Here is a 25,375-nt window from a genome sequence, read left to right as displayed (position 1 = left end):
AGGAAAAGTGAAATGAAAGTTTTCTGGACACATTCCAGAAACAACTTTCTTTGATTTTATTCTCTCTTTACTGCCAGTCTCCCCAGCAACCAAAATGGAGAAGCAATTCCAATCTATGCATGGTTCAGTAGTATCGTGCAAGGCTGAAGAAAAACATGTCTGTGTTGGACATCATTTTAGTTTAGTCTTCTGAATGATATAGGAATACTTGAGACAGATGCATGGCGACTGTTTAGACATACAGAAATTCTCTTTGCCTACTGTAAAACAAGGCAGCTCCATAAAAGAGATCCTTTAAAACTTCATTAAGGAATCTGTATCAAACTCACTGGTCTATTACATTAGAAATACAATAGACAACATACAGTTTTATAATTTAAACTGTGTAAGTTATATCGTGGTTGCTCAAGGGATGTTCACTGAAAATGTGTTGTCTGGCAGAATGAAAGATTTAAATGAACTATTAATCACAAGCCAAAAAACTGCAAACGCAGTAATATCTTTTCAATTGCACTGACAGTATTCATTCAAAACTAATTCAGAAAAACGTTAAAACAGAAAACCAACCAAGCTACAAGCACTCAAGAAAAAGTATTGAGTCAGACTAATACTGTATAATTTTAGAGTAACTATATTCATCTGAACTATTTATCAGGGCTAAACCTGTAACAAAAACACATTTCTCAACATGTCCTACCATTTCTGCCACATTACCTGTATTACACTGATTTAGAATATTTCCACAGAACACTTTTTACAGGTGCAGGTTTGACAGTCCAAGATAATGTTTTTATTTAAGCCAGACTTAAGTACAACATGTAATAAAACAAAACTGCAAAACCAGACTGCAGATATGAGCTGAACCTCAGAAAACAAAACAAAACAAAACACGCTTTATACAAAGAGATTTTTTAGGTATGAAACTGAACTGATACTAGAAAAATGCCAAGTATTGGAGTCAGGATTTACAAACAACTGAGATGGTTGTGTGTGTAATTGCTATTACAGAAAAAGCCATACTGTTAACAGAGAGAACTGAAAAACTCAGTCACTTCAAGTTACAAAGTAAAAACAGTTCTATATAACAACCGGGAAGACTGCCAATACTGCAGTTTAGCACTCCTGTAGCATTGACATTTTTATTCCAAAGACCTTCCTGGGAAACCAGGACCTAATAAGGTAGAATTAGAAACTAACCAAGTATTTGTATGACATTTATTTCAAGCATAACAGGAAATAAAGGTATATACAAGATAACAATCCTTGTTTTGGCTACTTGTTCATTCTAAGAACTAAAGAGTTCCAGTTAAAAACAAACAAACCTAAAGGGCCAACGCACTACCCAGCATGATTCTAATTATATATGTAATAGGAATGACTATCAGGAGTAATAAAATCTTACAGAAGCACTTGAAGCGTACTCTTCTGCTTCAGGGCCTTTGTCAGAGAGTCAGGTTTAGAAAGAATGTCTGGGACATGCACTGTCCTGGGTAAGGCAGCTGCATCAGGGCAACTGCAAACTCCAACCCTCCCATGGAGATCAAAATTAATACTGTCACCTTCTGTGATATGGACTCTAGAGTCAATCCAATAAGGCTAAGGCAGCGCTGATATCCCCAGTGGCAACTGATGTCTTAAGGAACAATACAGCAGGGCAAACTTATAGTACTCCTATAATTTAGTTTTATAGTCCAATGTTAAAAAAATAAATAAAAAATAGAACTTCACATGCAAGTTTCTTACCTTATAGACGTTTTCCTGTATTGTTGCTTTTAATTTAGAGCTCCCTGTTTTCATTCCAGACACCAAAATGGTATCTCCTTGCTTGGCAACTTTTTCCATCTCCAGTATATAAGAGGGTGGAATATAAGTGGATTCTGAAAACTTGAGTATACTGAAAGGTGAAATGAGAAATGAGCAGAAAAATTTAAACCAATCTTTGTAAAAACACACAGAAACACCACTGCCATCTATTCACATCCAATTTCCATGTCATAAGCAAATTTAAGATGTCTGCCTGGGACCAGATATCCAAATTTTACTTATTCCTGTACATATCTGCAGTTAATTTGTGTGACTGATAAAAGTTTGTTTGAAGCTTGTTTGTCAGCCTTAAAATGATATCAGAAAACTGCACATGTTGTCTACAATGATCCCTCCAGTTTTTACACTATGTGTAGACTGCAAAAGCTCTCTAGATTATTGTGGAACAGCAGATGTGAAAGACCAGCAGCTTATGTTTATAAAAGTAACAGCTTAATGAACCAGAACACAACTTTGATCGATATGAAGAAGCTTGGATGCATTTACTAGGTATTGTGGTTTTTGTTTTTTTTTTTTTTTTTTTTTCCCCATACTCATTTATTCTCTTAGAGAGCTGATTTCCCTACATCATAGTCAAGCATCCTATGAATAAAGCCAGGTTCTTTGAAAGAAGACAGTTTCCTATGTTACTATGTCCCTACAATCTATCTACGTTTTGTTGGAACCTGTTTTTGAAGTAGCTGAAGCCTCTGCCAAATGAGTTTGAATATTTAATATTACAAGATCACTGTACGTTAAGAAGTTTTGATTAATGTTGCACTTGAGAAACATCTGTAACCTTTTTTGTGAGAAAAATCCATGTTTCATGTGTTTGCAGTCTGGTCAGATTCACGGGTGTCAGGGATGTATTTTTGCTAACATCCCCATTGAGCAATGTCAAAATTCAGTATGGCATTTAATACAATGAATCCTAGCACGACACTGCTAGAGAATAGGATCCCAGTGCTGTTGACTATTTTACTTTGAGTATGTTGGTGTCACTGTAAGGATAAAACTCTCAGAGTATGACTTGAAAAATATTCCATCACGATAATGGTAAGTAGCCTTCAGTAGTTTAGTAAGGATGCAAACTGAAATTTCTGTTTGAAGCCACTGAAGTTCAATTACTTTAAGCTGAAGACCAGAAACAACAAAATCAACACCAAAAAAAAGGACATAGAGAAGACAGTGAATAAACAGAGAAAGAAAACAGCAGCAAGAGATGGTCTGGTGACATATCTGTAGGAGCAAATAAAACCGTACAGTTTGGATTCTTTTCCTACCCCTGCCACAGATGAGCTCCTTGACTTCTGAGCAAGAAGTCCACCTCCATTAAACAGAGGGAAACTGTTATACAAGAGCACTGGAAAACACTGAACTCATTAATGAGTTGAAAAGCACTTTTAAGGTCTTCAGATAGCAGTTTCCATAAAACACAGCACTTCTAAACTCCAGTAAATTTATTCTTTGAGTCAGACCTGGTAATGAACCAACCATCATGGCTTATTTATCAAGCAACTGCTTTCCGTTCATTGCTTGTCTGAAAGGAACTATATTGAATATCTTTCACTGAATTATTCCATCTAGCCTTGTGAGCTATATCTAGCTTGCAAGCAGTCACTTGGCCAATTCGGATTTAAATGTTAGCTACTCTGAAAGCTATTTCAGTGCCAGAACTGGGTGTTGACTGAAACCTGAAGCTCTATGAGCCAACAGAACTCCTTTCTGGAATGGAAGTCCCTTTCTGTTGACTTCTGTTGTGTTTTTTTGTTTTGTTTTTAAATCTTTGCACCAAATGTTCTCTACTCATTGGATTATTGGATTAGAGCTACCTGGGCTGCTCATTAATTCTATCAGTTTTTAAATTAAACGGGGATGAGAGCGTCCAGAAAGTTGAGTAGGCACAAAAAAAAAAAAAAAAAAAAAGGAAACAAAAAGACATACACATAGACACAAAACAATCAACACAAGTATTATTTTAGAGGTCAGCTTAGTTAACTGCCTAGATGTGGGGAAATATTTGCAAACCTAAAGGACAGGAGATTTGCTTTTTTTTTTTTTGAGGACAATGTAAATGAACTTACCGCAAGGCATTGTGGGAATCTGAGAAGCCATCAGCATCCGTGTCTTTTACTATTGTCCAGTCAAAGACTAATCCTGCCAATGTGCTGAAGGTGTTTCCTATGAAACAACGAAGTAAATTAAAACAAAAACAAGTAACAACCCGTGAAGTCTTCCTGGAACACAAGCTTTTTTTCCCTAGGAATTTTATCTTATCCCTAAGAGAACTACCAGTATCTAACTACAAAAATCACAATCTAGTTTGCTTTACTGACCTGTGCAAACTCAGTATCATTCTGTCAACCACTTGTCTGTCAAGCTTGCAATGCCATATACCACTTCATCTTCCAAAAATAAAACTGAATACACACATCTCATCTTCAAGATGGGTCTTGCAGTGTCAGCTGGGACAAATAAATCCCAGTATTTACTATGTTTTAAACTACATTTTCAATCGTGTTCTTCCCTTTGACATTCAGGTTTACATAAAACTAAGAATCAAAGCAAATTTATTCTCAAATTCTTATGCTTTAATGTTAATTACATCTTTAAGATGCAAGAATATTTTAAGACAGGACAACACAATTTACAGCCTATGTTCTCTTTCCAACTTGTACACAACTTATTGCAAATATCTGAGTCTCAAATAAATAGGACTACAAACAAAAAACTCAAAATGCACATAGCAATATGATTAAAATTGATTGGTACTGTGTTATCTAACACCCAGTCAAGTCTAGCTTTCTTTAATGATACATGCATTAGCTTTGCAAAGCTGTACTACACTTTTTTTTCTTGCTCCAATTGAAAATAAAGCGGGCCAGCGGAGCACAAAGCAAGTTACGGCACCATGGAGAAGCGATGCCTGGACACAGCCAATGCTGCAGCAAAGTGGTACCACAAGCACAAACGCTTCCTTACAGACTTGGACTTGCCATTCATTGGGCCTGGATGCCGTGGCTCCTGTTGGGGTCCCCCACTACAAAGGCAAACTCAGGTTGTCAGAGACAACCTGTGGTGGGCATTCCCCAGGTGATGCAGGGTCCTACTCCTTCAAGACAGGACCAGCGATCTCCACAGCATGGATGGCAGCTGCAAGCCACAGGTTAACCCTGCCAGAGGCAGCACCAGGGAGGCAGACAGGTAACACAACACTTGCCATGGGTGCCAAGTGCGTCCCTACCCCTCTGCAGCATCACAAGGGTACCAAACAGGCCGCCCTGGCCAGCCAGCACATCACCCTCGCAGGCTCTTCAAAGGGCGCTGCTGGCTGAGACCTGTGCTCTGAAAATAATTCAGCCTTTATACAACTACTGATGTAAAAAAGCTTTCCTATGTCATCAGGTTACAGAGACAGCGAGTGCAGATTCGAGACTTGTTGGAGAGGCAGGAGCTGCTGGGTCTCCTTGAGTTTAAGTCACAGAAGACCAAGTACACCTTGGATGAAGGGAAAATCGCTGATGACCCACTCAAAATCCATTTGCTCTCAAGAGTTATGGGTAGATCTCTCTAACTGGGGACTGTACATGTGGAGGGTTTTTATTTTTCCTGAAGAGGTATGGAGGGAATTGCCACCTGATGTTCAACTATTACTACAGGGGAAAAAGAAGAGGAACAGAGAAAAAAAGGAAAAAAAAGAAAAAGGTGGTCACTACTGTCAAAGCTGCAGTTAGGTAAGGTACTCTAGAAGCAAATAAGAAAGAATTGGGATGAGGGGGAAAAAAATTCACAACACTGTAGATTTCCAGATGCCTCACAGATGGCATTACAAGCACTTTTAGTGAACTAACTTGTATTCCTAACATCCTCAAAGCCCTGTAAGAATAACAAGGAGAAACCATTGAGACTTTCAGATATCCATAGACAAAAGCCCTACTGACCTTTAGTGGTGGTATCACAGGGCTCTTAGAACAAGTTGAATATCAAACAACTACAATTATTTTGTATCATCTCTCCAGAAGACTGACTATACTTCAGATCCCCAACTGCCCCCAGCAATTCTTTCACAAAGACTATGCCAGACTACTTTAATCAGTTTTACAAAGATTATGCTTGCAAAGCATTCTAGTTACGTAGCAGTAACTTCACATTTTAATTCAATTTCAGTTCCCTTTATATCACTGTCCTATGATAAATTTGCTTGTCATTCCCAGACTGAAAAAATATCCACAATAATTTTAGCAGACTATCTTATGCTTTTGGAAGATGTCTTGAAATACTTAAAAAAAAAAAAAAAAAAAAAAAAAAAAAAAAAAAAAAGCTACATTGATAGAGAAAATGTTTTTTTCACATTAAAACAGTGTTATAGTCAACTAAAAGCAACATTTTTTTCCTACTCCAGAAAATCCCTTTGACCTGATTTTTTACAGCTAGTTCATCATACAGAATTGGGGCAAGTACAACACAAAGATTTTAAATGTAAAACCAAAAAAATATATAATTTTTACAAGTTTACTATGACATACAATCAAAATGTAATTTGCAGAAAGTCAGAAAACTAGGAAACATTCCAATCTCCCTAAAGTATGAGCTCCATGCACTGTTACAATAGCCAGGCAATACAAAGCTGCAGTTCTTCAAACACGGCTGTAAATTTCAGGACAATCATCATTTTGTTAGGCTTCTGTTTCAACAAGCTGAAGGTCTGTCATATGAGTGTACTTATGGCATGACAAACTCTGTTCAAGTTAAGGGATTTCTACCCTTTCTAAATACCTAAAAGGATTACTAGAAGGTTTGGGGTTTTTTAAGTTCCCATAAATAAAATGGTTTATTCACATGAATTAAATTACTCTTGCTTATGAAAGTCTTTCTAGATGTGGAGATGTGACAGTACCACTGAAGAAACTGAATAGAAGAGCTCAAATTTATTCTGACAATTCGTCAAACTTATTTAGATCTTAAAATGAAATCACCAGTCTCTCTCTTATTTAACTCTTCTCTAGTTAATTCATAATAAAATAACTTCAGCAAAGCTCAACAGGTAAAAAAAAAAATTATGACTTTTATGTATGTCTTTTTATAAGTAAAAAATATTTATTAAAAAAAAAAAAAAAGAAAAGAAAAAAAGAAAAATTGGAAAATATGTATAGAAGAGTAAGGAACAAAACTATTCCTTAAGGTATATCAGCACTCACAGGAGTGGAAGCATCAATATCAATAAAATGATCTAATGCATACCAGATGCAATAATCTGGCAATATAAGATGCAATGATCACCATTTGTCCCTAACACATCACACTTGGTACATAACTTCTTAACCTAGGTTGCATAGTACACAGACTAATACAACGTACTCAGTCTCTGTGTGGTGTGCAAGTTCTCAGCAAAACTGGTGGATTTTAGTGGATTTTTCCAGATTTTCATAGAACTGAATAAACATTTTATTTTGAGTTTTTCCTATTTCTTAAGTATAAAAACAAAAAACCAAACAAACAAAAAAAACACACACCTTGAATTCAGAAGCACAGGCACCCAAGTTACTTGGATGAAAAGGAACTGATTTTCAAAGCTTTCAAATGTATTCCAATCCCCTAAGTTTATGTTGGGATGTTTAGTCCTAAGGCTTTTAACAAACATTTTGTTTCAATCATTTAGATTAAAAGTTCACCCTGGGGTTTAAACCACTGCTTGTGTCCAAACTTCAAAGTTGGATGGCTTCCAAGGCAAATTTGTCCACTGAGTATTCTTGAGAGGTTGTCAAAATACCAAACCAAGAATCTGGTCTTACATGTAGCGTAAGAAAACAAAATCACTTTTCATTATTAACATTATTGTCATACATAACCTGATACTTGTGGTTTTACAATTACACAAACATACGATGGGCTCATTAACTATTCAAAATGAACAATTCAAGCTTTTATAGCTGTTTTCCATATCATTTCCTTTCCACTAGCTGTCCTAAAAATCGTTTAGTTCATGTGAGTGTTCACATGTGCATAAAAATTGATTGTTGAAACAAAGCATGAAATTCTTACCAGAACCGTAGTTCCTTCTGATGCAAGAGACAATATCAAAAGCAGAAGCTTTATGCTCCTACAGATTTGATCCATATGTGCTGGATATGGATTAAATCTAAACTATACCTCCCAATAAGAAGTGCTTCTATAATAATCAAAAATATTGATCCAACCAACAGGTGGTTGGTCCTTAATATCATCTCTGAATATCCTGTTGTATGCTTGACTGGACTCAAAACGTCCCTTCACAAAATTCATTAGAACATCTCAGCTCAAAAGGAAAAAAAAAAAAAAAGACTTCATATTCCTCAGTCTAGTTAAATCCTGACATGACATTTCATCAGAACAAGTGTTGCGTCTTCTTCCACTACATTCTTGCTCCTGACCTGAAGGTAGGATTGCTAATAGCTGATATCTTCATTGTAATGATTTTAAAACCTGATTTTTAAAATACTCTTAGCACCAGAGTTAGTTGTCCTGGGCAAGTAAGGAAAAAAGACAAGAAAAAGATATTAGAAATCAAGCAGCATTTGATTTTCCTATTCAGGTAGTTGGGTATGTAGGTTTTATACCTAAAGGAAAACAATAGCTCACTGAATGCATTATCCAGAGAACTCCCTTTGAATTGCTCTGCTTGGCTTAACATTCAAATTGTATTGCAAATAAAACCAGAGCACATACCAAACAATGAAGAGTTTCAGTACAAGTAAATTGCTTACCTTCAGAATCCAAAGCTTGAATTTTTAGCTTCAGTGGTGAATCCTCAAGATAAAGTTCTCTTGTTGTGGACACAATTTGGATGCCATGAATTATATCAACTATAGCATCACAACGAAGAACTTGTCCAGTCGCTTGAAGAGATGTTAAAAAGAGCACATGAATCAGCAGCACTGGAAGTGCTCAGCATCCAAACAATAGCACTAGCAAGACAAAATTCACCCCAAATTTAAGCTGATGACACAAGACACTGACATTGAAGGAAGTGAAGGTCATGACCTTGACTAAGAAACTCTCGGTCAAGTGGTAACTGTGGCCAAACAAGCAAGAAAAGTAGTTCCCTTCCTCACAGTTCCCTTCCTCACTGAGCTTCAGAATAAATCTTAAAAAAAAAAAAAAAAAAAGTGATTTCCAACTACGCTAACAGTGACAGACACTTTAAGTGCATATTAAGAGTTTGTACAGCACAACTGTCAGACACAGCTTGTGTCCTAGAGAACTTAATGACTGCTACCCAGAGACCATAAAACCCTATATCCTGCTTGATTTAGTGACTGCACGATATTTACTCAGCCATCTGCTTTTGCATACCTGTCACTGTATGAACTAACCAGCGACATTGTATGATAGACACAAAGGCAATTTCCAGCTTTCTAAAGGCCAAAGTATTTTCAGCCTCCACAATCACTGTCTTTTCTTTTCTCTTTCTTTTTTTTTTTTTTTAAATAAAAAAAAATAAAAAATTACCTGCTTCTCTAGATGCTTCATCAATACTGATTCCAGGCCTTTAAGAAACAGAACTTTAAAAAACAGCCTATGGAAAGCGCAACATGATTGTGCATCTGAATGGACACTTGTTGTTTCATGCACTTTTAAATCTCTACTTTGTTTCTAGATGATGCCAGGATGCCCAAAAACAAGCATGATGTGCTTACAAAAGTTAGAACTTACTTATATCTTCAGCAAAGATGATGCTTGTCAGACGTGTGGGCTGCGAGGACCGTGCCTGGACAACAGCCTTCCGCGAACACTGGAGCTCGCCCTGGTCTGCTGGCTCTATGCTTGCAACCTCTGGCCTGGTGGAGGACCTACAAGATTATGTAGTTGCTTTAGCAGGAGTTAAACTGCTGCTAGAGAGAAGTCAAAGGGCTGGTTTAAAAACCATCTAAATAATTTACATTAGATGTCCTACATAGTAAGAATTTGACTTTCACCGGAGATGGAGTGCAACAGCTCATCAGGGGCTTCAGCAGAAGCGAGCCTGGGTTAGAAGAGGGGGAAAAGCACAAACCAGAGGTCCACCAGAGCCCAGACAGACAGAAGCACATTTCCCTCTACTGTGGCAACTTCACCGCTAAATGCAATTCAGCCTAAGAGCCATCTCCAGCTATTTCCAGAGTTACGAAACCTCTGGCCTGGCTATTTATTAGCTTAGTAGGTGTGGAACAACGAGCAAACCCACACGCACACAGGACTGAAGCAGAAGGTAAAACAGTTGTAGCTAACAGCCCTAAGAAAAGTTCCATTCACTACTTGTCACTGGTGTCCAGGTGTTTGAGATGGCCTTCTGGAAAAAAGGGGGGCAGGGGGCTCCTGATGGCAGAACATCACAATTACACACGCTTGCTGTGCCTGAACAAGTGAGAAAACTATTTTAATTAAGAAATTAAAAAGTATTGATTTACTCTGTTTAGTTAAAGTATGTGATGCTGTAAAACATCCAAAGTCGTATCTTTGGTGAAATTTAAGCGCATACGGAAGGAATTTTGACCTAAAATTGATGTATCTATTGCTTAATGCTCTGACTTGTATGGCTTTTCTGAAGATAACTGCTCCAGAAATTAACTCAAGGAAAGCTCACACGAAGCCCAGCTCTTACTTCGGGGTGAGGGGAGGAATTAAAGTAAATATTAGAAAACTAAGCTTCTTGAAATTAAATTTGAGTGTACCAATGTACAGCTGAGGCCAGTATTCAAAGCAGCCGTGACCACAGCTGTCACCAGGAGGCCACCCCCATGCCCCAGGAGCAGGGCAGATCCCATCTGTTGGTGCCGCCCCTGCAGGAGCTGCCACAGGGACACAGGTCACAGAAATGCCACCCATCAGGAGCATCGTGGTGCCTGGCAGCCATCACTGCTGCTCCTTTGAAGGGCTACAACAGTGGAAGCACGCCCCGAGGACAAAGCCAGCCAGGAGCTGTTCTCCCAGCTGACTGCAGCAGCTCTGATGAAGCCATCCAGTTATCTGACAGATGCAATCTAAACCATTTACCAGGATCCCACCCAGTAAAGGTGGTAGAGCTGCTTTGATTCAGGCTTTTCTTTGGAGGAGGTTCAAAACCACCTACCTGGGAGCTACGGGAAACAGCCTTTAAGTTGGCAGGGGGCTGGCGGGGGGCGTCGAGCCAGCAGCAGCAGCAGCGTGCAGGCCCTTCTCGGCAGGCACCAGCTGTACCCACTGCTGTTACTGGCAGAGCCAGCCAGAACAACCCAGGGAAGACAAGTTTCTTGTTGACTGAAAATGTTCCCATTTCAAAAAAAATAAGGTATCACAACACGCTCAGTTTTCTTGGAGTTAACAATTGCAGTCTAGGAACTTGGCTTGCAATCCCTGCAGTAAGGTAAAACCAGGGTCTGCAGGTCTAAGTAACAAAAAGCACGACTTGGTCCTCGAGCCCAGTCAAGCCAAACACTACCACCCCGTTTTGTTCCAGGCAGTCACTAAGACAGGAAGAGAGCATTTCTTACAGCCCAAGCAAATCAGCTGTGGCCACCTCTCTGCTTCCCTGCGTGTGGGGCTGGATCGTATCGCACCGCACCCGTCCGTACAGCAAGGCCCCAGGCGGGTGATCCAAGGGCACAGCGTAGTCAGAGCATTTTTAATTGTGCACGCTAATGGAGCCGCACAGGTTCATTAGGCACTGCGGAGCATTATCATATTTTTATCTTGGGCAAGATCCATTACTCCAATGAATTATTAATTCATCCCATTGGTGTGCTTCCAACGTTTTGCTCACAGAAAGACAAGTTTTAAAGGGTTTTGTAACAACAGCAGCAATTGCTCACCTAGAAATTTCAAAATATTTCATCTGATCAAGGGAATGACAACCCGCAGCAGGAAGCAATGGACAATTTAAACCCCAATCAAAAGCTTAAACCTCAAAATTGTTTGTTCTATTCTAGTTACTTAAAAGCAACGCACACAAACATGAGCATTTTTATACCGGTTACGTTGTTCCTAAAATAATGACTTTCTGTATTATTAGTACATTTGAATTTCCTACACAGTGATTAATTAAAGAATGACCAATTAGTTATTTTCCTGTTATTCTGTGGCTACCTAGGCAAGCATGAAGCAGTTTCCCAACATTTAGCAAGTTTCTTTAAACAACATGGGTATTCACAAGCATGCCAGTTTTTTTTTGTACTTGGTTTGTAGGCTTTTTAAGCTGAGGGTGCAGATCTCCCTTCATAAGCAGGCAGGCTTTTTTTTTTAAACAAGCATATATGTATGGGATTGGCTTTTATTATTATTTAGTTCTTCATGTTGTTGAACAATCTCTGCTATGAGATTTATTAACTAACTTGATATTTTGCTTTTCTGTACTCTGAAATTGTGTTTAGTACGCAACAGGGGTTTCACCGTGTTTTGTGGTTGTTCTTTTAATACATCATCATGTAACGCAGCACACAGCCACTACAGTAAGCACCAACAGCACTGTTGTGAAACTAAACCTAATTACAGGATATTTTTCAGATTAGAAAAAGGCAGGAACAAAGAAAAACTAGAAGTTTGTACGAAATTTTAGCTGTAAACTTACACATGCTCCAATTATAAAGCCAATTCTAAGCTTTTACAGCCGGCTATGGGTTAACTCTCAGTTGACACTGGAGTGATTAGATACTATTTGGGCTACATGGTAGCGGTAGAATATCAGCTGATTTTATAACTCTTTTTTCCCTAATACAAATACATTTTTAATTTTATTACCAATAGGATGTCTGTTTATCTTAGGCAACTGCCTGAACTTGTTACGTGAAGCGGGGCCTGTTGTGATTTATTTCATGAAATGGTCTGTGCAATGGTCTTTCTGTCTTTCTTTCTTTCTTTAAACACTGTAACCTATTTGATGACCCCTCGATACCACTCAGCAACATTAAAAAAACACACATTCTGTTTTCAAACAATGTCTAATCCAGGGCCAAATACGCAAAGGATGCGGCATAAATCAAAAAGGCTGCGTATTGCAGCGGCATTACTCTGCTGTCATACACGAAGGGATCACTACCGTGCTCTAGATGGACAAGAAACTTCTGCTTTAAAATGACAGCAAAGACAGCAGTTTGCATCATCTCCCACTTACAGCAGGTCTTCAGCAACACGTCAGTGTGTGATAGTGAAAGCTAAGCTTGTCAGAGGTCAAAATTAGATCCTGAGAAGCAAGCAACGGGAAGCATTTCTGGCACTAGCTCTCAATCCCATACCAGCATATAGAAGAAAGAGCAGGGCAGTGGAAGAGGAGCTAGAAAGAAGAGCGAGGTGGTGGAGAGGGGGGGCTAAGAGAAGCCCCAGTATTTATTTCCTTCTGGATAAAATCCTACTTGCAGAGGAATTGACGAAACTTGCAATAAAGACAGCCAGCCCTCTTGCTGATTTCAGTTTCATTCATGAGTTTTCCTCCCTTGGACACAGAACGGCATGCCAAGGTTATAATTTACAGATATACCTGGCCCTATTCCTGTACTTTTCATGGACTGTTCTGCAATATCACCTTGAAGGAATACTTCAAGGAGTATATTTAATTTGTTTATCATCTGGTTAAAAATTCGGCAAATATTTTTCCTTAGATGTAGCAATACTCTGCTAATTTTTATTGCTTCATCACATAGCATTGCTTCTTCAGATCTTCAGACTAAAAGCAACTGTAGTCGTATGATAAAAAGTAGATTCCCAGAGAAGCAAGGATGGGAACTGAATCCATTCCAAAAGCAGCACAGAGGGAGCCTGGCAGAGTTCCCTCAAATCTTAAGGATTTTCAACTACCCAGCGGGAGATTATCTCTGTTGTTCACTCAGTCCTCTCCCAGGATGTCTCACGTTGTAATAGGAAAACAAAAAGCGGCAAAAAAAAAAATAAATCCTCAATTTGGTTCTTCTTTAAAGGCACATGGAAACATCACACACCACAAAACGAACCAAGGATGAAGCACTTGTGAGATTTTGTAATGGTGATCAACTGACATGCCTGCTAGCTTCAGGGGAAGCAGATTAAGCCAGCAGTGATAGTTTTTGCAGTCCAGCCCAGCTGCAACTTGCATGCTTTGTCAAGCCAACAGGTGGCCGAAGGCGTTTCGCTGTAAGTGCTTCTCTCTGTCCCTTGCCTAGCTGCCTGAAGGAAAGCAGCAGGCTGCGCTGCCCCGCTGCTACTCAGCATCGTGTTTTAAAAACACACACACGCAACTAAGAGAACACAATAAACAAAGGTCGGTCTGCACAAGTTGCCCTGACATTAGCTTAGCCTGATTTTAAATTAGAAAATAAACTGGAAAATGGCAGTTTAATGCCAAAATACAGATGTCACATTTTTGCATTATTTCAAATAATCCCGTCTGTTTAAACCTCAGTGTATGTAGTCACCCTTAATGCTTAGGCCACTGAGATGAGACCCACGACTGAAGAGAGCAAAAGTCTAAAAAGCATTTCATAGGTGTTCAGCAGCAAAAGCTGCCAAACTAAGAAACAAGAGTCCCTGCTGTGCCCGTCCTCCTTACCAGGCAGGATATGCTCAGATTCAGAAGTTGTTTCCTCAGCAGTAAACCTACGCTGTAGGGTGACACATTTGTTAAGAGAAAAACCACAACTATTTCTTGTGCCTCTTCAGCTCTGGCAGAAGATCTATGCCAGGCACTCACGCCACCCATTCCAGTTTCAAGCCAACATCCTCAGGAGCCAGCTGCAGGTGATGTGGACAGCAGCAGGACCTGTGTCACTTAGCCAACACAGGTACCTCAGCCTGAGTCTGAGCTCCTGCTGCTGTCTGCAGGAGCTTGAAAACGCATTGGGAAATCAGGCACCTCCTCGAGACAAGGGAGCGTTTTGCTACCTGCTGCCACGGCCCTGAAAGGAGGAAATGCAGCACAGCTGGGAACCAAAGAACGGAGCAAGGCTAGCAGGAGCTAACAATCACAGGAAAACAAGTCACCTCGTAACATGGTAAATGACAGCCAGTACCTCACACTAGGCATTCTTCAGTCAGAATCAGAGAACATGGATTTTTAGGCCTCTGGTAAAACAGGCACCCAGAGAAAAACAACAAAAAAACAGAGTATCAGAGATTAGATTGCCAGCCTCAAAGCCAAGTTACAGACCTTGGTCAGCAACTGTAACATATTTTTTTGGGGTACTGTAAGCCATCATGTATATCCCATGGACTGATAAGACCTATCTACAAACCAGTATCAGAAACACAAGATAAGGAGCTAGCAAATGCCCTTTGCCAGCCAAGTACTGCAACATCAGCACTGCATGTAGGTTTTGGTTTCTCTTGAAGTACCAGAGCAACGAGAAAACTGGAAAGCAACTAAGTCACAACATGTTATAGGCTGATTTTTCAAGAAATTAGGTATGAATTCGGAATGCTTGGGATGACTGATGCAGTTCTTCACAAACTCAAGGGACACCATTTGCAGATAGGTTGTGTGACGTGGGTGGTTGGGGGGTAGGAGGCAGCATATAAAGCTGTTACACTACAGCAGCACCTCAGTCCCTTCCTCAGACACAGCCCCAGTCTGATCATTTCCGCTCTGAATTCCTGATTTCAAGTATGCGAGCCCACCCCCCATCTTACAGACACAGCCACTACTTCTGAAGTCATTACGCTTGCTACTTCTGGACTTGCTCAGTTCAACGGCCTTCTTCCAGTAATAGCTACCGCCAACGACTTTTTCAGGGAGGTACAGGAAACTTGTCAGCCAGTCAATACAGAGCAGCCTGCCCCTCCAAAGTATGGTTCTTCTCAATACCCCACAGTTCAAGGCCTTCAAGGGCATGGATAGAGAGGGAACGAGCCACAGATGCAGCCTAACAAAGGTGCTCAGAGCACTGCAGTGTTTCTGCTTCTGCTCAACCCTCCCCAGCTACTGCTTCCTCTGCTCATTCTGTAAGCACATGTTGAGTTCTACCACCCACATCCTGCCAGCCCCTGCAAAGCAGAAGTGAAGAAATACACATTTACAACCCCAGTAGAGAAAACAATGGCACACTGTATGAAGTCAGTGTAGTTTCCTTAATTCTCAACTAAAATGAATCTCTGAAGGCATACAGAAGAGAGGATAGAAAAGCGGACTGGAGAGCATCTGCACAAGGGCTGTGACCTGTAGCTGGTACACAGCACCAGTGTGCCATGCTCTGAAGTGCCTACAAACACCCTCAGCGGAGATGTGTGCGGACCAAATCTGGCATTTCCCTGGAGCACATTCCTACCTCTTTTCATCTGTAGGTCCCGGAGATTTACAAACACCTGCAGACTTCTGACAGACAGCATCTGGCACATGCATGAGTGGCTGCAGCCATCCCCCAGCAGGGCACTGGCATAACGGGGATGACGATCTACACCTTGCAGATTTTACTAGCATTTTGGCAAGTTTCCTACCCTTCTAGAATGTACCTTACTACACACAGGAAAGTCTTTAAAGGACTCAGTTTTTACAGATTGCAGTAAGAAAAGCCTTGTACTTATGAGTTTGTTGCTAAAACGGTCCATAAAATTAAACTACATGACAACATGCAGCTCTATTGAGTAACTTGCTCCCAGTCAACTTTGGCACAGCTCTTCTTACCGCTCTCGTACACGGGAACATCCTCACATGCATAAGTTGCACAGATCAAAGGCCTGTAACTAGCTCAGGGACGAGAAGCATAGGCCCGCCAAAAAAACTCACACAAACAAATAGCCCTAGAAAACCTATTTTAGTAACTGACAGCCACAAAATAACAACTAAAAAGCGTTACCAGCATCTGGCACGTACAGAAGCATCATCCCAAACATCTCCTGACTGCTAGAGCTTTTTCAGGCGGGGACCTGCTGCCTATTACTGATCCAAATTACAATCCTGGCGCATTAAAGGAAGGGTACGGAGCAGGTAACGTGCACTTAACGTGCAGGCCGTGACACGGTTTCTACACCTGTGCACACAGAGGCGTTTGCCGCCAACCCCGGGTGCGTGACCCAACCCAGGTTCGGCTCCCACGTGGGCCTCCCCGCCAGGGCGCTGGGTGCTGTGCTGGAGGCCCCCAGGAGCCAGGGGCACCCAACCTCGCTCTGCCCAGCTGACACAGGGCCTCAGCAGCGGGCTCTCCGCCCCACCTCAGCCTTGCGCTGCAGCCGGGCACCTGCTGCCCCTCAGCCCGGACCCCAGCAGGGTGCCACAGCACTGAGGGCTGCAGGACCGCCGGGGGGGGCACGTACGGGGCTAGCGGGTGTTGAGGGTCCCCTTCGGCCCCATCCTTCACTCGCAGCCCCCCTGCAGCGGGCGCGCCGAAAGGGGCCGCCCCCCGGGGGGCTCCCTGCCCGCCGCCCCGCACTCACCAGCGGTAGCAGCCCTCGCTGGCCTCCAGCGTGAAGTTGACGTGAGTGCCGCGCGTGAAGGGCAGCAGCACCTTGGGGATGTTGAGCCTGGGGGAGGCGGCGAGGCGCTGGAGGACGAGCAGCAGCAGCAGCATTGGGAGCGGCAGCGCCCGGGGCGCGGGGGGGGCCATGCTCCGCCGCGGGGAGCCGCCGCCGCCGGCGGGGAGCGGGAAAGGGCGGCCGGGAGCCGCGGGCGGAGGGACGTCAGCGCCGGGGCAGGGCCGGGGGCGGAGGGGCCGGGCCGGGCCCCGCGGGGTCGGGTCGGGCCCCTGGGGAAGGGCCGGGCCTGCCCCGGCCGCAGGGAGCCGCGAGGTGAGGGCGCCCCGCACGCGGCTGTGCCGAAGTTTGGGCACGCAGCGAGCCCGGGCTGCCAGGGCGCCCTCGGAAAGCGAAAGTGGCCGCCGAGCACCTGGCTGGATTTTCGGGCTCTCGCTGTTGTTAAACGCCCCGATAACGTGAAGTCTTCAGAAATGAAGTCTTTTGCCCTCAGCAAAACAAGCGAACAAAACCAACGCCAAACGAGTGCACATCGAGAGGAAAAACGCCAGCAAAATGACAGGGCAATGGGAAGGTTATTCTGAAGCGCACCACACACAGATGCCCTATAACTGCTGCATATCGTAGTTACACACAATATAAGCTGCATATCGTAGTTACACACAATATAAGCTACACTTTCTATAGCTACTCAACCCGTACCCCCTGTGCACAGGTGAACACGCCACACGCCATCAAACCGTGCAGGCACTCCAGTTACACGTGGGGAGTCGGGGCTCACGCAGTGCAGCAACCAAAATGTTCTCTGCTGCTGCCCTCATGGACATTCCAAATCAATTACCGCGATTTAGAGTCTAAAGAGAGAGGTAATAGTAGCACACCTAACAAAAGGACCGTTCGGTTAAGGATGAAGCTCTGGCTGGGAATCCAAGAAGCTTACAGCAAACTGAGTAGGAAACAAAAAGGGCAGCTAACAGGCTTGGGGAAAGACAACTAATAGTAAATTCAGGCAAGAATAATGGAGATGGGACTTTTTTCCTGGTGCTCTCACTGTTTAAGTTGAAGTGTAAGACTCTGTCCTGTGAAGTAGCTGGGAACAATGGTCAGTTTCTCTCCTCCTTATCAGGCCTCATCTGATGATACTTGAGCTGCCCCCACTGTGTCTGTTTACTCATCTGTGTTCTCAAAGTATTTCCGTGTATTTCCTGGCCATGGAGCTCCTTCCCAAGCTCCATGACTTTCATTGCTGTGCTTAGTTTGCTGTCAGCTTCCCTCCGCACAGCTGCAGCGCCCTGGAAACTATCTCCATCAGAAAACATCAGTCGAAGAAGTATGGAAAGTAGTCCTACATGCAAGAATGTACTTAAACAGTCAACAGAGGAATAAGATACTACAACTGGGATCCCTCATTAATATGGAAACGGTGGTGGGAATTAGCTGTTCCTTGTATTTGAGCGTTTGGTTATAACCAGCCATTACTTAAAAATTATATGGATTATCTTACCTATGGACAAATGCACGCAGCAAAGCTTGACTGGCAAAAATTGCATTGACTTGGCATTGGTCCTGCTGACAGGAGGTAGCTGCCTCTGCATTATGTCTGTGTTCAGCTGCTCCTGTCTGCCTGCAGAGACTGAATTGCAAGAGCGGGCATTACATTTCATTACTTCAGAATAGGTATCATAGACACAGTATATAAAACAACATTCGTTTTTCAATTATTTCTTTATCACTTTCTTTGCTAGTAGAGTTATCATGTTCAATTTACTGTATTAGACTTTCTGTGTCTTCATACGCCTATTGAAGATTTTATGAGAACATCCCCTCAGCCTTACAACTATTCTCTACAGAGTCAATGATGGATTTATAACAACTATAAAACCGAACACTTTGGTTATGCTTGCCAGTATTTTCCTTCCAAGATGCATCACAAGAAGATGTTTGGCCGAACGAAGGCATAAATTCAGTAAATTTCTATAATTAAGGCAGCCAGATAACGGTAGTAAGGAAAGCAAATTTTAAGTTCCAGTAAAGTTGATTTATTTCAAATTATTTAGAAAGAACCACTTGTGTTTAGAAAAAGAACAAGGACAAAAACGTAAACTAAGAGCCAAACCTGCCATTCTTTGCATTCTCTAATCTGCCATGGATGTCACTGGTAGTTTTTCTACGTGTACCAGGTAAGCATGATCAAGTCCCAAAAGAAAAATGTAGTTCTTTCAAAACCTCTTTTCCTGTTGTACAAACCCATTTGATATGCAAGACTTTCCCAGATGGTATAAAACCCCAAGACCTTACTAAATTATTCAGGATGTGTCTGATAACACTGAGATTATGAAACAGTAACATCAGATAAAAATAAATGTTTTTCACTTCAGAGTTTCTCTACCTTTCTAATGTAAATTCATGGTTATTAAAGTAGGCTATTTATAGCTCTTTTCAAAGTGTTACATAATAGTGTTTTTGCCGTGTGCCTTTATACAGAGATAGAAATCATATTAATGAGGTATTCACTGAACAACTGAATGAATGCGTGAGTGATGAGAATTCACAAGAAAGAGACGAGACAAACAAACAAAAATGCCAACCTTTGTTTCCCCTTAAATACATCAGGGAAATTTAGGAAAGCACAGAGGTCTTAAATCTTGAAAATAATTAATATAATGTATAAATAGGCAAGTGAATATGTTTAATGACTTAGGTAATAGTACTAAGGAGAATGAAATATGAACTTTTCAAGGTTACTTGCTTTCAAATCCGGTATGTACACCTCAGAAATTTTAAATAGGCATTCAGGTACAGTAATTCTGAGTCTTTTTAAATGTTAACACTGCTCTGAATTGGTTTGCTATTTTCTGTGCTTTAAACATCAGCATGAGACCGGTTGCTGTACCGCAGAATCTTTCCAATTTCCCCGTTCTCCTCCTGCAAAACAGTTTTGCCTTTCCTCTGTGCTGGAAATGAGGGCACTGTCCTGTGCCCCTTGGGCACCTGCACCCTCCCAGAGGCCTGTCCCAGTGCTTGCCCACCCTGGGGGTGAAGAAACATTTCTCCATGACAGGCTTGAGCCCCCCTGGCACCTCCCGCTCCCTTCCCCTCCTCAGGGAGCTGCAGGGCACAGCCCAGCCGCCTCTCGGCCTGTTCTGCCCCAGCCTTCCCTTGCAGTACACACCTCAGCCCTCCTTTCCTCCCGCTCTTGCTCCAGTCGCTTTCAGGTTCCTTCACAGCCTTTCCATGTGGTAGAGCCCACAGCTGCACACAGGTTTGGGGTGAGGCCAGACCACAGCAGGTCCCCTTTACCCATGCAGCAGCATACTTCTGTATTTCCCCATACCTACAAGCAGTACATAAAATACATTTCAAGTTTTTACAAATTACAATTTGTAACGCAATTACAAATTTTATTTTCCATTCTAATATCATGTAAGTACAAAAAATAAGGACATCTTGCTGACCTTGAAGAAACCTAAAAATTTCTGTTATTGGATGGCGAGTCCTTCCAAAGGAGATTTAAGTTATTGCCGTGGAATGATAAAAGAAAAAGCATGAGCTGTTGGAATATACAACAGAATATAATACATCATGTACACATTAAAATCTGCTATGCAGATCCGATTTCAAAGTCTGACTGCACCATCTGGTTCAAACTACTCTAAATTCTATAGGTCGTCGTCTCCGGAACTATGATTGCATCATTCCGTGAAATACCCAAGCAAGCTTTGGAGTTGCAAGGATAGTCATGCCAATGCTCTTTTAACTATTTTACAGGTGACAAAAGCTTAAGGTACTGTTCAATAGCTTCATGATTCTTCAAACAGCCACGTGAAGCTGGTATACAGAGATCAGACTTTTTTTTTTTTTTTTTTTTAATGTAAGTCTTTACTTGAGATATTTTCAGCTTCTTTAAGCCTAGGCAATAGCAGTTAGATTGAATTCCCTAAAACTCTGTGTGCTCAGTAGCCTGTTTTTTCAGAAGTCCCATAAAAGGCTGTAGAAATTGCAGGTGCTTGTACTTGCAGAAGTTAGTTTCTTTTTTATGATTTTTTTTCCAGATTAGGAATGAAGCACAAGTCATCCTGATTTCTACTGTCAACACTGCTCTTATGTGGAGAATTTAATTCATTAGGCTGTCAGTTTTCAATTCAGCAGGAGGTTAATATTAGTATGTCCCAAGGATCTGTGCTGTAGTTAGTACTTAATATATTCATTAATTATCTGGAAAGGCAGAAATGAGGGGTAGTACAAAAAAATGAGGTCAGCAGGATTTGCAGATGACAAAATTATTTAGCATAAGTCTTTATAAGAGGAAGCTGTGATGAGCTTCATGGAAACAGAACTAGACAAATTGGTGGCATAATGGTTGATGACAATCAGACATTGACAAATGTATGCTAGTGCACATTAGAATGAAAAATCTGAACTGCTTGTGTGCATGGCCCTCTTCTAACTTATCACTAACTCCAAAGGGAAAAAGAGCAGCCAGCACAATTCAAAAATTCTTCTCAATGCTCAGAAGCAGACAAAATCTAAATAAGTTGTTTTAATACAAAATAAAATAAAATAAAATAATAATAAAAAAGCATAAAACCCCACAACACAGTAGAAAAGTATCAGTTCCAGTTTTACTTTAAATTTCACAATAAGGCAGGGTCATTCCATCTCACCTGAGACTAGGTAAAATAGGGCCACGTCTCAATAATCCCTGAATCCATCTTCAAGTCTCTTGTTTCTGATGCAAGAATCTGGAAGCCCACTGTTACAACAAGCTGGGTAACGTTGGCAGAAAGTTTGCCTTCCTTTGCTTTGGATTATCAAGCTCAGTGCCATTTGGTGATACTCTCTTGAACAGACTTCTGTTGCCTTTTCAAGAAGTGATCTGCTTTTTACCAAATGTCGCCAGTCAGCTTTTATTCCTTTATGAACACCCTGAGCACATCAGCACTCTTCCATTTTATTTCTCCTAAATAGCTGGCACCTTGGTGACACCGTTTATGTTCTTTATAAACGTTTCCTCTCGGGGTTCCAGTGACACATTTGTATTCTCCGTTTTCCCCCGTTTCCTTTTCTTATTGGTTTTGGTTCCTTTTGAACAAGTTCTCGCTGCCTCAGATCAGCTGTCTGCATAACAAGCATACTAATCAGGTGATAATGAGACAGGAAGATTAACTTATTTATTAGCATTACACATTCTAAGGTTAGTGCCAAGGTTAGCTACAGTATAAGCAACAGTAATGCTACAAGACAAGGTGTTTTTATAAGATGAAATCTGCTCCAGGTTGATGCTGCAGTTTTTAAATTTTTCTGCAGTGGAAATGCCAGACAGCCGTTTGCAGCAGTGATTACAGCCCAGACCCCAGAGAAGTGTTTAGCAACAGGTTTCCACGCAATTTTTAAATTGTGGCTCATTTTAGTAACTGTGGAACAATGTCGTTCTTATTCCTAATGTAAAAGGCATGGAACACCTTGAGTGAAACATATGAATATTAACTTCTTTTACTATTGTGGTATTCTACCTCAAATTTGTAAAAATCCTTTGAGTGTCTCAGATAAGAGCCCCAGAAGTGCCATGCTGTCTTATAAAACTAGGTATCTGGCATAATTCATAGAGGAAAAAAGTTTTAAAGCAACTCTGCAGCTTGCGGTTTCTCTTTGTGAAATTTTCTCTCCATATTTTTATGCAATAGCATTGTAAATTAGTTACAGGGATGCCAATTTTAGCTCCATGTTTGTCAAATGAAATCACATATGGATTCCCAGCAGTATGTTACAGGAAGCCATAGGTTTTTAGAGATGCATAAGTAGAAGAAAAAAATATTTTTCCTTTATTAGTTTTCATTTTCACAAAGAGAACCTTCTTTGTTCAAAACTGACTGTTGTAATGGCTTTGAGTCTCTGATTATTGCCAATTATTTGAATAAAGATTTGTTATTATTTGAAAGTATGAACTTTTGGGCTCTGACTAATTAGTAGGACAGGAGGGCAGAGAAAAGTAGTAAATTATTCACTCACATTTCACTAAATTACAATGAAATGATCCTTTCAAATTGAAAAGCACTTGGCGAAAAGCAGAAGACAAATGAGATTTTTCTGTATAAATAATGAACAGCTCTCATTTTTTTAAATTTAAAAATCAAATAAAAAAAAACACATTTACGTAGCTTTGTAAAATGCTGGACTTAGTTTTACTGAGTTCAGAACACATCTTGTTTGACCTTCACGGAGTTTTCTTTCATATGTGATTCCGCATCTGCTTAGCTTTAATGACTGTAATGCTAATCTACTGAAAAAAATTACACTGAAGGCTCCATAACCATTTTTTTCCTACCAATTTATGCCTGAGTTTTGTCTCATGGTGAACTAAATAGATTGGTTATATTGCGGGACTATGTGCATGTGCAAGTACTATATTTGCAAAAAATAACAACATTTGCTTCATAATTCAAATATTAAGCAATATCTCAGTCTCTTAACAGTGCCCTTTCCTTAATCCTAGATCTTCTTGTAAATGACATAATTTAATTAAAAGCAATTCAACAGAGCTCAAGATATTCCTTTCGTGCAATAACCATCTGTAAAGGAACTATTTTATCGACTTCCCAAATTCTTCAAGAAATTGCATCATTATAACTACAGGCGCTCTGCCCCCCAGCAGATTTATGCATGTACTTATCTTTGTACACTGCAAGTCCAGTGAATTGTTATATTTAAATTGCATCTGTTGGTATAAATTGATCCAGATCTGTGAAATAAGCATATCTGAGAAGTAGATATATGACCTGGAATTCACTGGAATTCACATTTGATTGCATTTGCAGTAGTTTTTGCTACTTTGGCATTTCGCAATACTGTCCTGAGTCCTGCTGCAGACTGCAGTCTATTCCGCTGCTACTGGGTTGGTACAGTTCAGACTAAGGTTTGAAAAAAAACTGTTTAGCTTTCTAAGGGGCAAAAGTTATCTTTTCAACCAGATAAATCTACTTTTCTTTCAGAAGGGACTGTAATGATTTGACAAGCAATATGTTTTTAACTTTTTCCATATTTGAATGAAAAAATAAAATAAGTAAGTATCCAAGGGCAGGCTTGGGCCTTGCTTAGCTTTGTACACGTGGGGCATGAGCAGGTAAGGATCAGGCAAGCCTTCTAGTTCAGGCTGGTGACCCAAATATATACTTGGCTATTGATTAAAGCTGATTATGTGTTCATATACATTATGTGGTTGTATTTTGTTACTATTTGTCATTTACTCTTCATCTCTTAGTGTTACTCTTTTTCCTAATAACAGAGCAAATCTCCAGTGTGCTAGCTTACATCAATAATAAATTACGTTAATTGCATTTTAGTTACACCATTATAAATGGATATTAGATACTGAGTTTAATAATGCAGTCAAATGGACAGATTTACTTGGCAAACTGCTGAAACTAACCTTCTTGTAATGCATGAGTATTTGGTTTTTGATTAATGAACCAACAGCTCGTATATCTGATATTGAAAAGCAGGTGTCCAAAGCTCTGTCTCCACATTGAACTGATCTTCACCTCCTTTCCCTCCTCCCAGCTATCCTTTCTGTCTTTGTGAATACAAACTGCAGGCAAAATGATTGTCTAAGAACATAGGTAAACTGTTCAGTCTTCAGAGATTAAACAGGGACAACCCAAAGCACATTGCACTGCCAGGAGAGGGCACCAGACTGAGAAAATATTGTGTGTGGCTTATTTCTCACCCAGCTAGAATAACTCACAGTCCTCTCCTTCTGAACTTCACTATTCACTAGGGAGGCTGCTTCTAATTAGCTGTAGCTTGAAACATCTGCCAGCTCACCTCATGCCCAAAACGTGCCACAAGGCTCTGTGGTCCTTGCGGGACACGGGCATTGCGCCACGCGACTGGAGCACCTACAGTAGAATAAAAGTCATCAGGGACGACCGATGCTGTGCCTTTGGCCATCAGGTTACACACAGTTGGAAGTACAAAGGGGCCTCTGCAAAGGCTTAGCTGTCTTGACAGTTTGAAGGAATCAGATACACTGCAGCAATTCGGCTGGGCTTACGTGGAGGATGGCTTCCAGTCTGGATGATCCCTGCACTGGAGAGGGAAATACTGTTTTGTGAGGAGGTTAATTGGTTGGGGAGGAAACACAGAACTTAGTTCTTCCCCCACCCTCCCAAACCCCCCTGTTTAGTCATGCAAACATCGAAATAAACCAGTA

The 25,375-nt window shown here is 41.0% G+C and overlaps 1 protein-coding gene across 1 annotated transcript in view; it reads right to left on the bottom strand.

The window, feature by feature from the left end:
• The window catches only part of NUP210 (nucleoporin 210), a gene marked incomplete at its 5' end in the record, with an annotated part of 64,933 nt that extends 47,633 nt beyond the window's left edge, over positions 1-17,300 (bottom strand). Inside the window, 5 exons of the mRNA XM_084292701.1 lie at positions 1,744-1,894; positions 3,888-3,984; positions 8,547-8,678; positions 9,496-9,632; positions 17,131-17,300. Coding sequence (XP_084148827.1) covers positions 1,744-1,894; positions 3,888-3,984; positions 8,547-8,678; positions 9,496-9,632; positions 17,131-17,300 — 687 coding nt within the window. The remainder of the gene's footprint in view (positions 1-1,743; positions 1,895-3,887; positions 3,985-8,546; positions 8,679-9,495; positions 9,633-17,130) is intronic.
• Positions 17,301-25,375: the final 8,075 nt, after the last annotated feature.

This window comes from Netta rufina (assembly GCF_964035555.1).
Source record: "Netta rufina genome assembly, chromosome: 10".
Lineage (NCBI taxonomy): Eukaryota > Metazoa > Chordata > Aves > Anseriformes > Anatidae > Netta > Netta rufina.
Note: the sequence above shows the minus strand (reverse complement) of the source record. Positions and strands in the feature narration are given on the sequence as shown.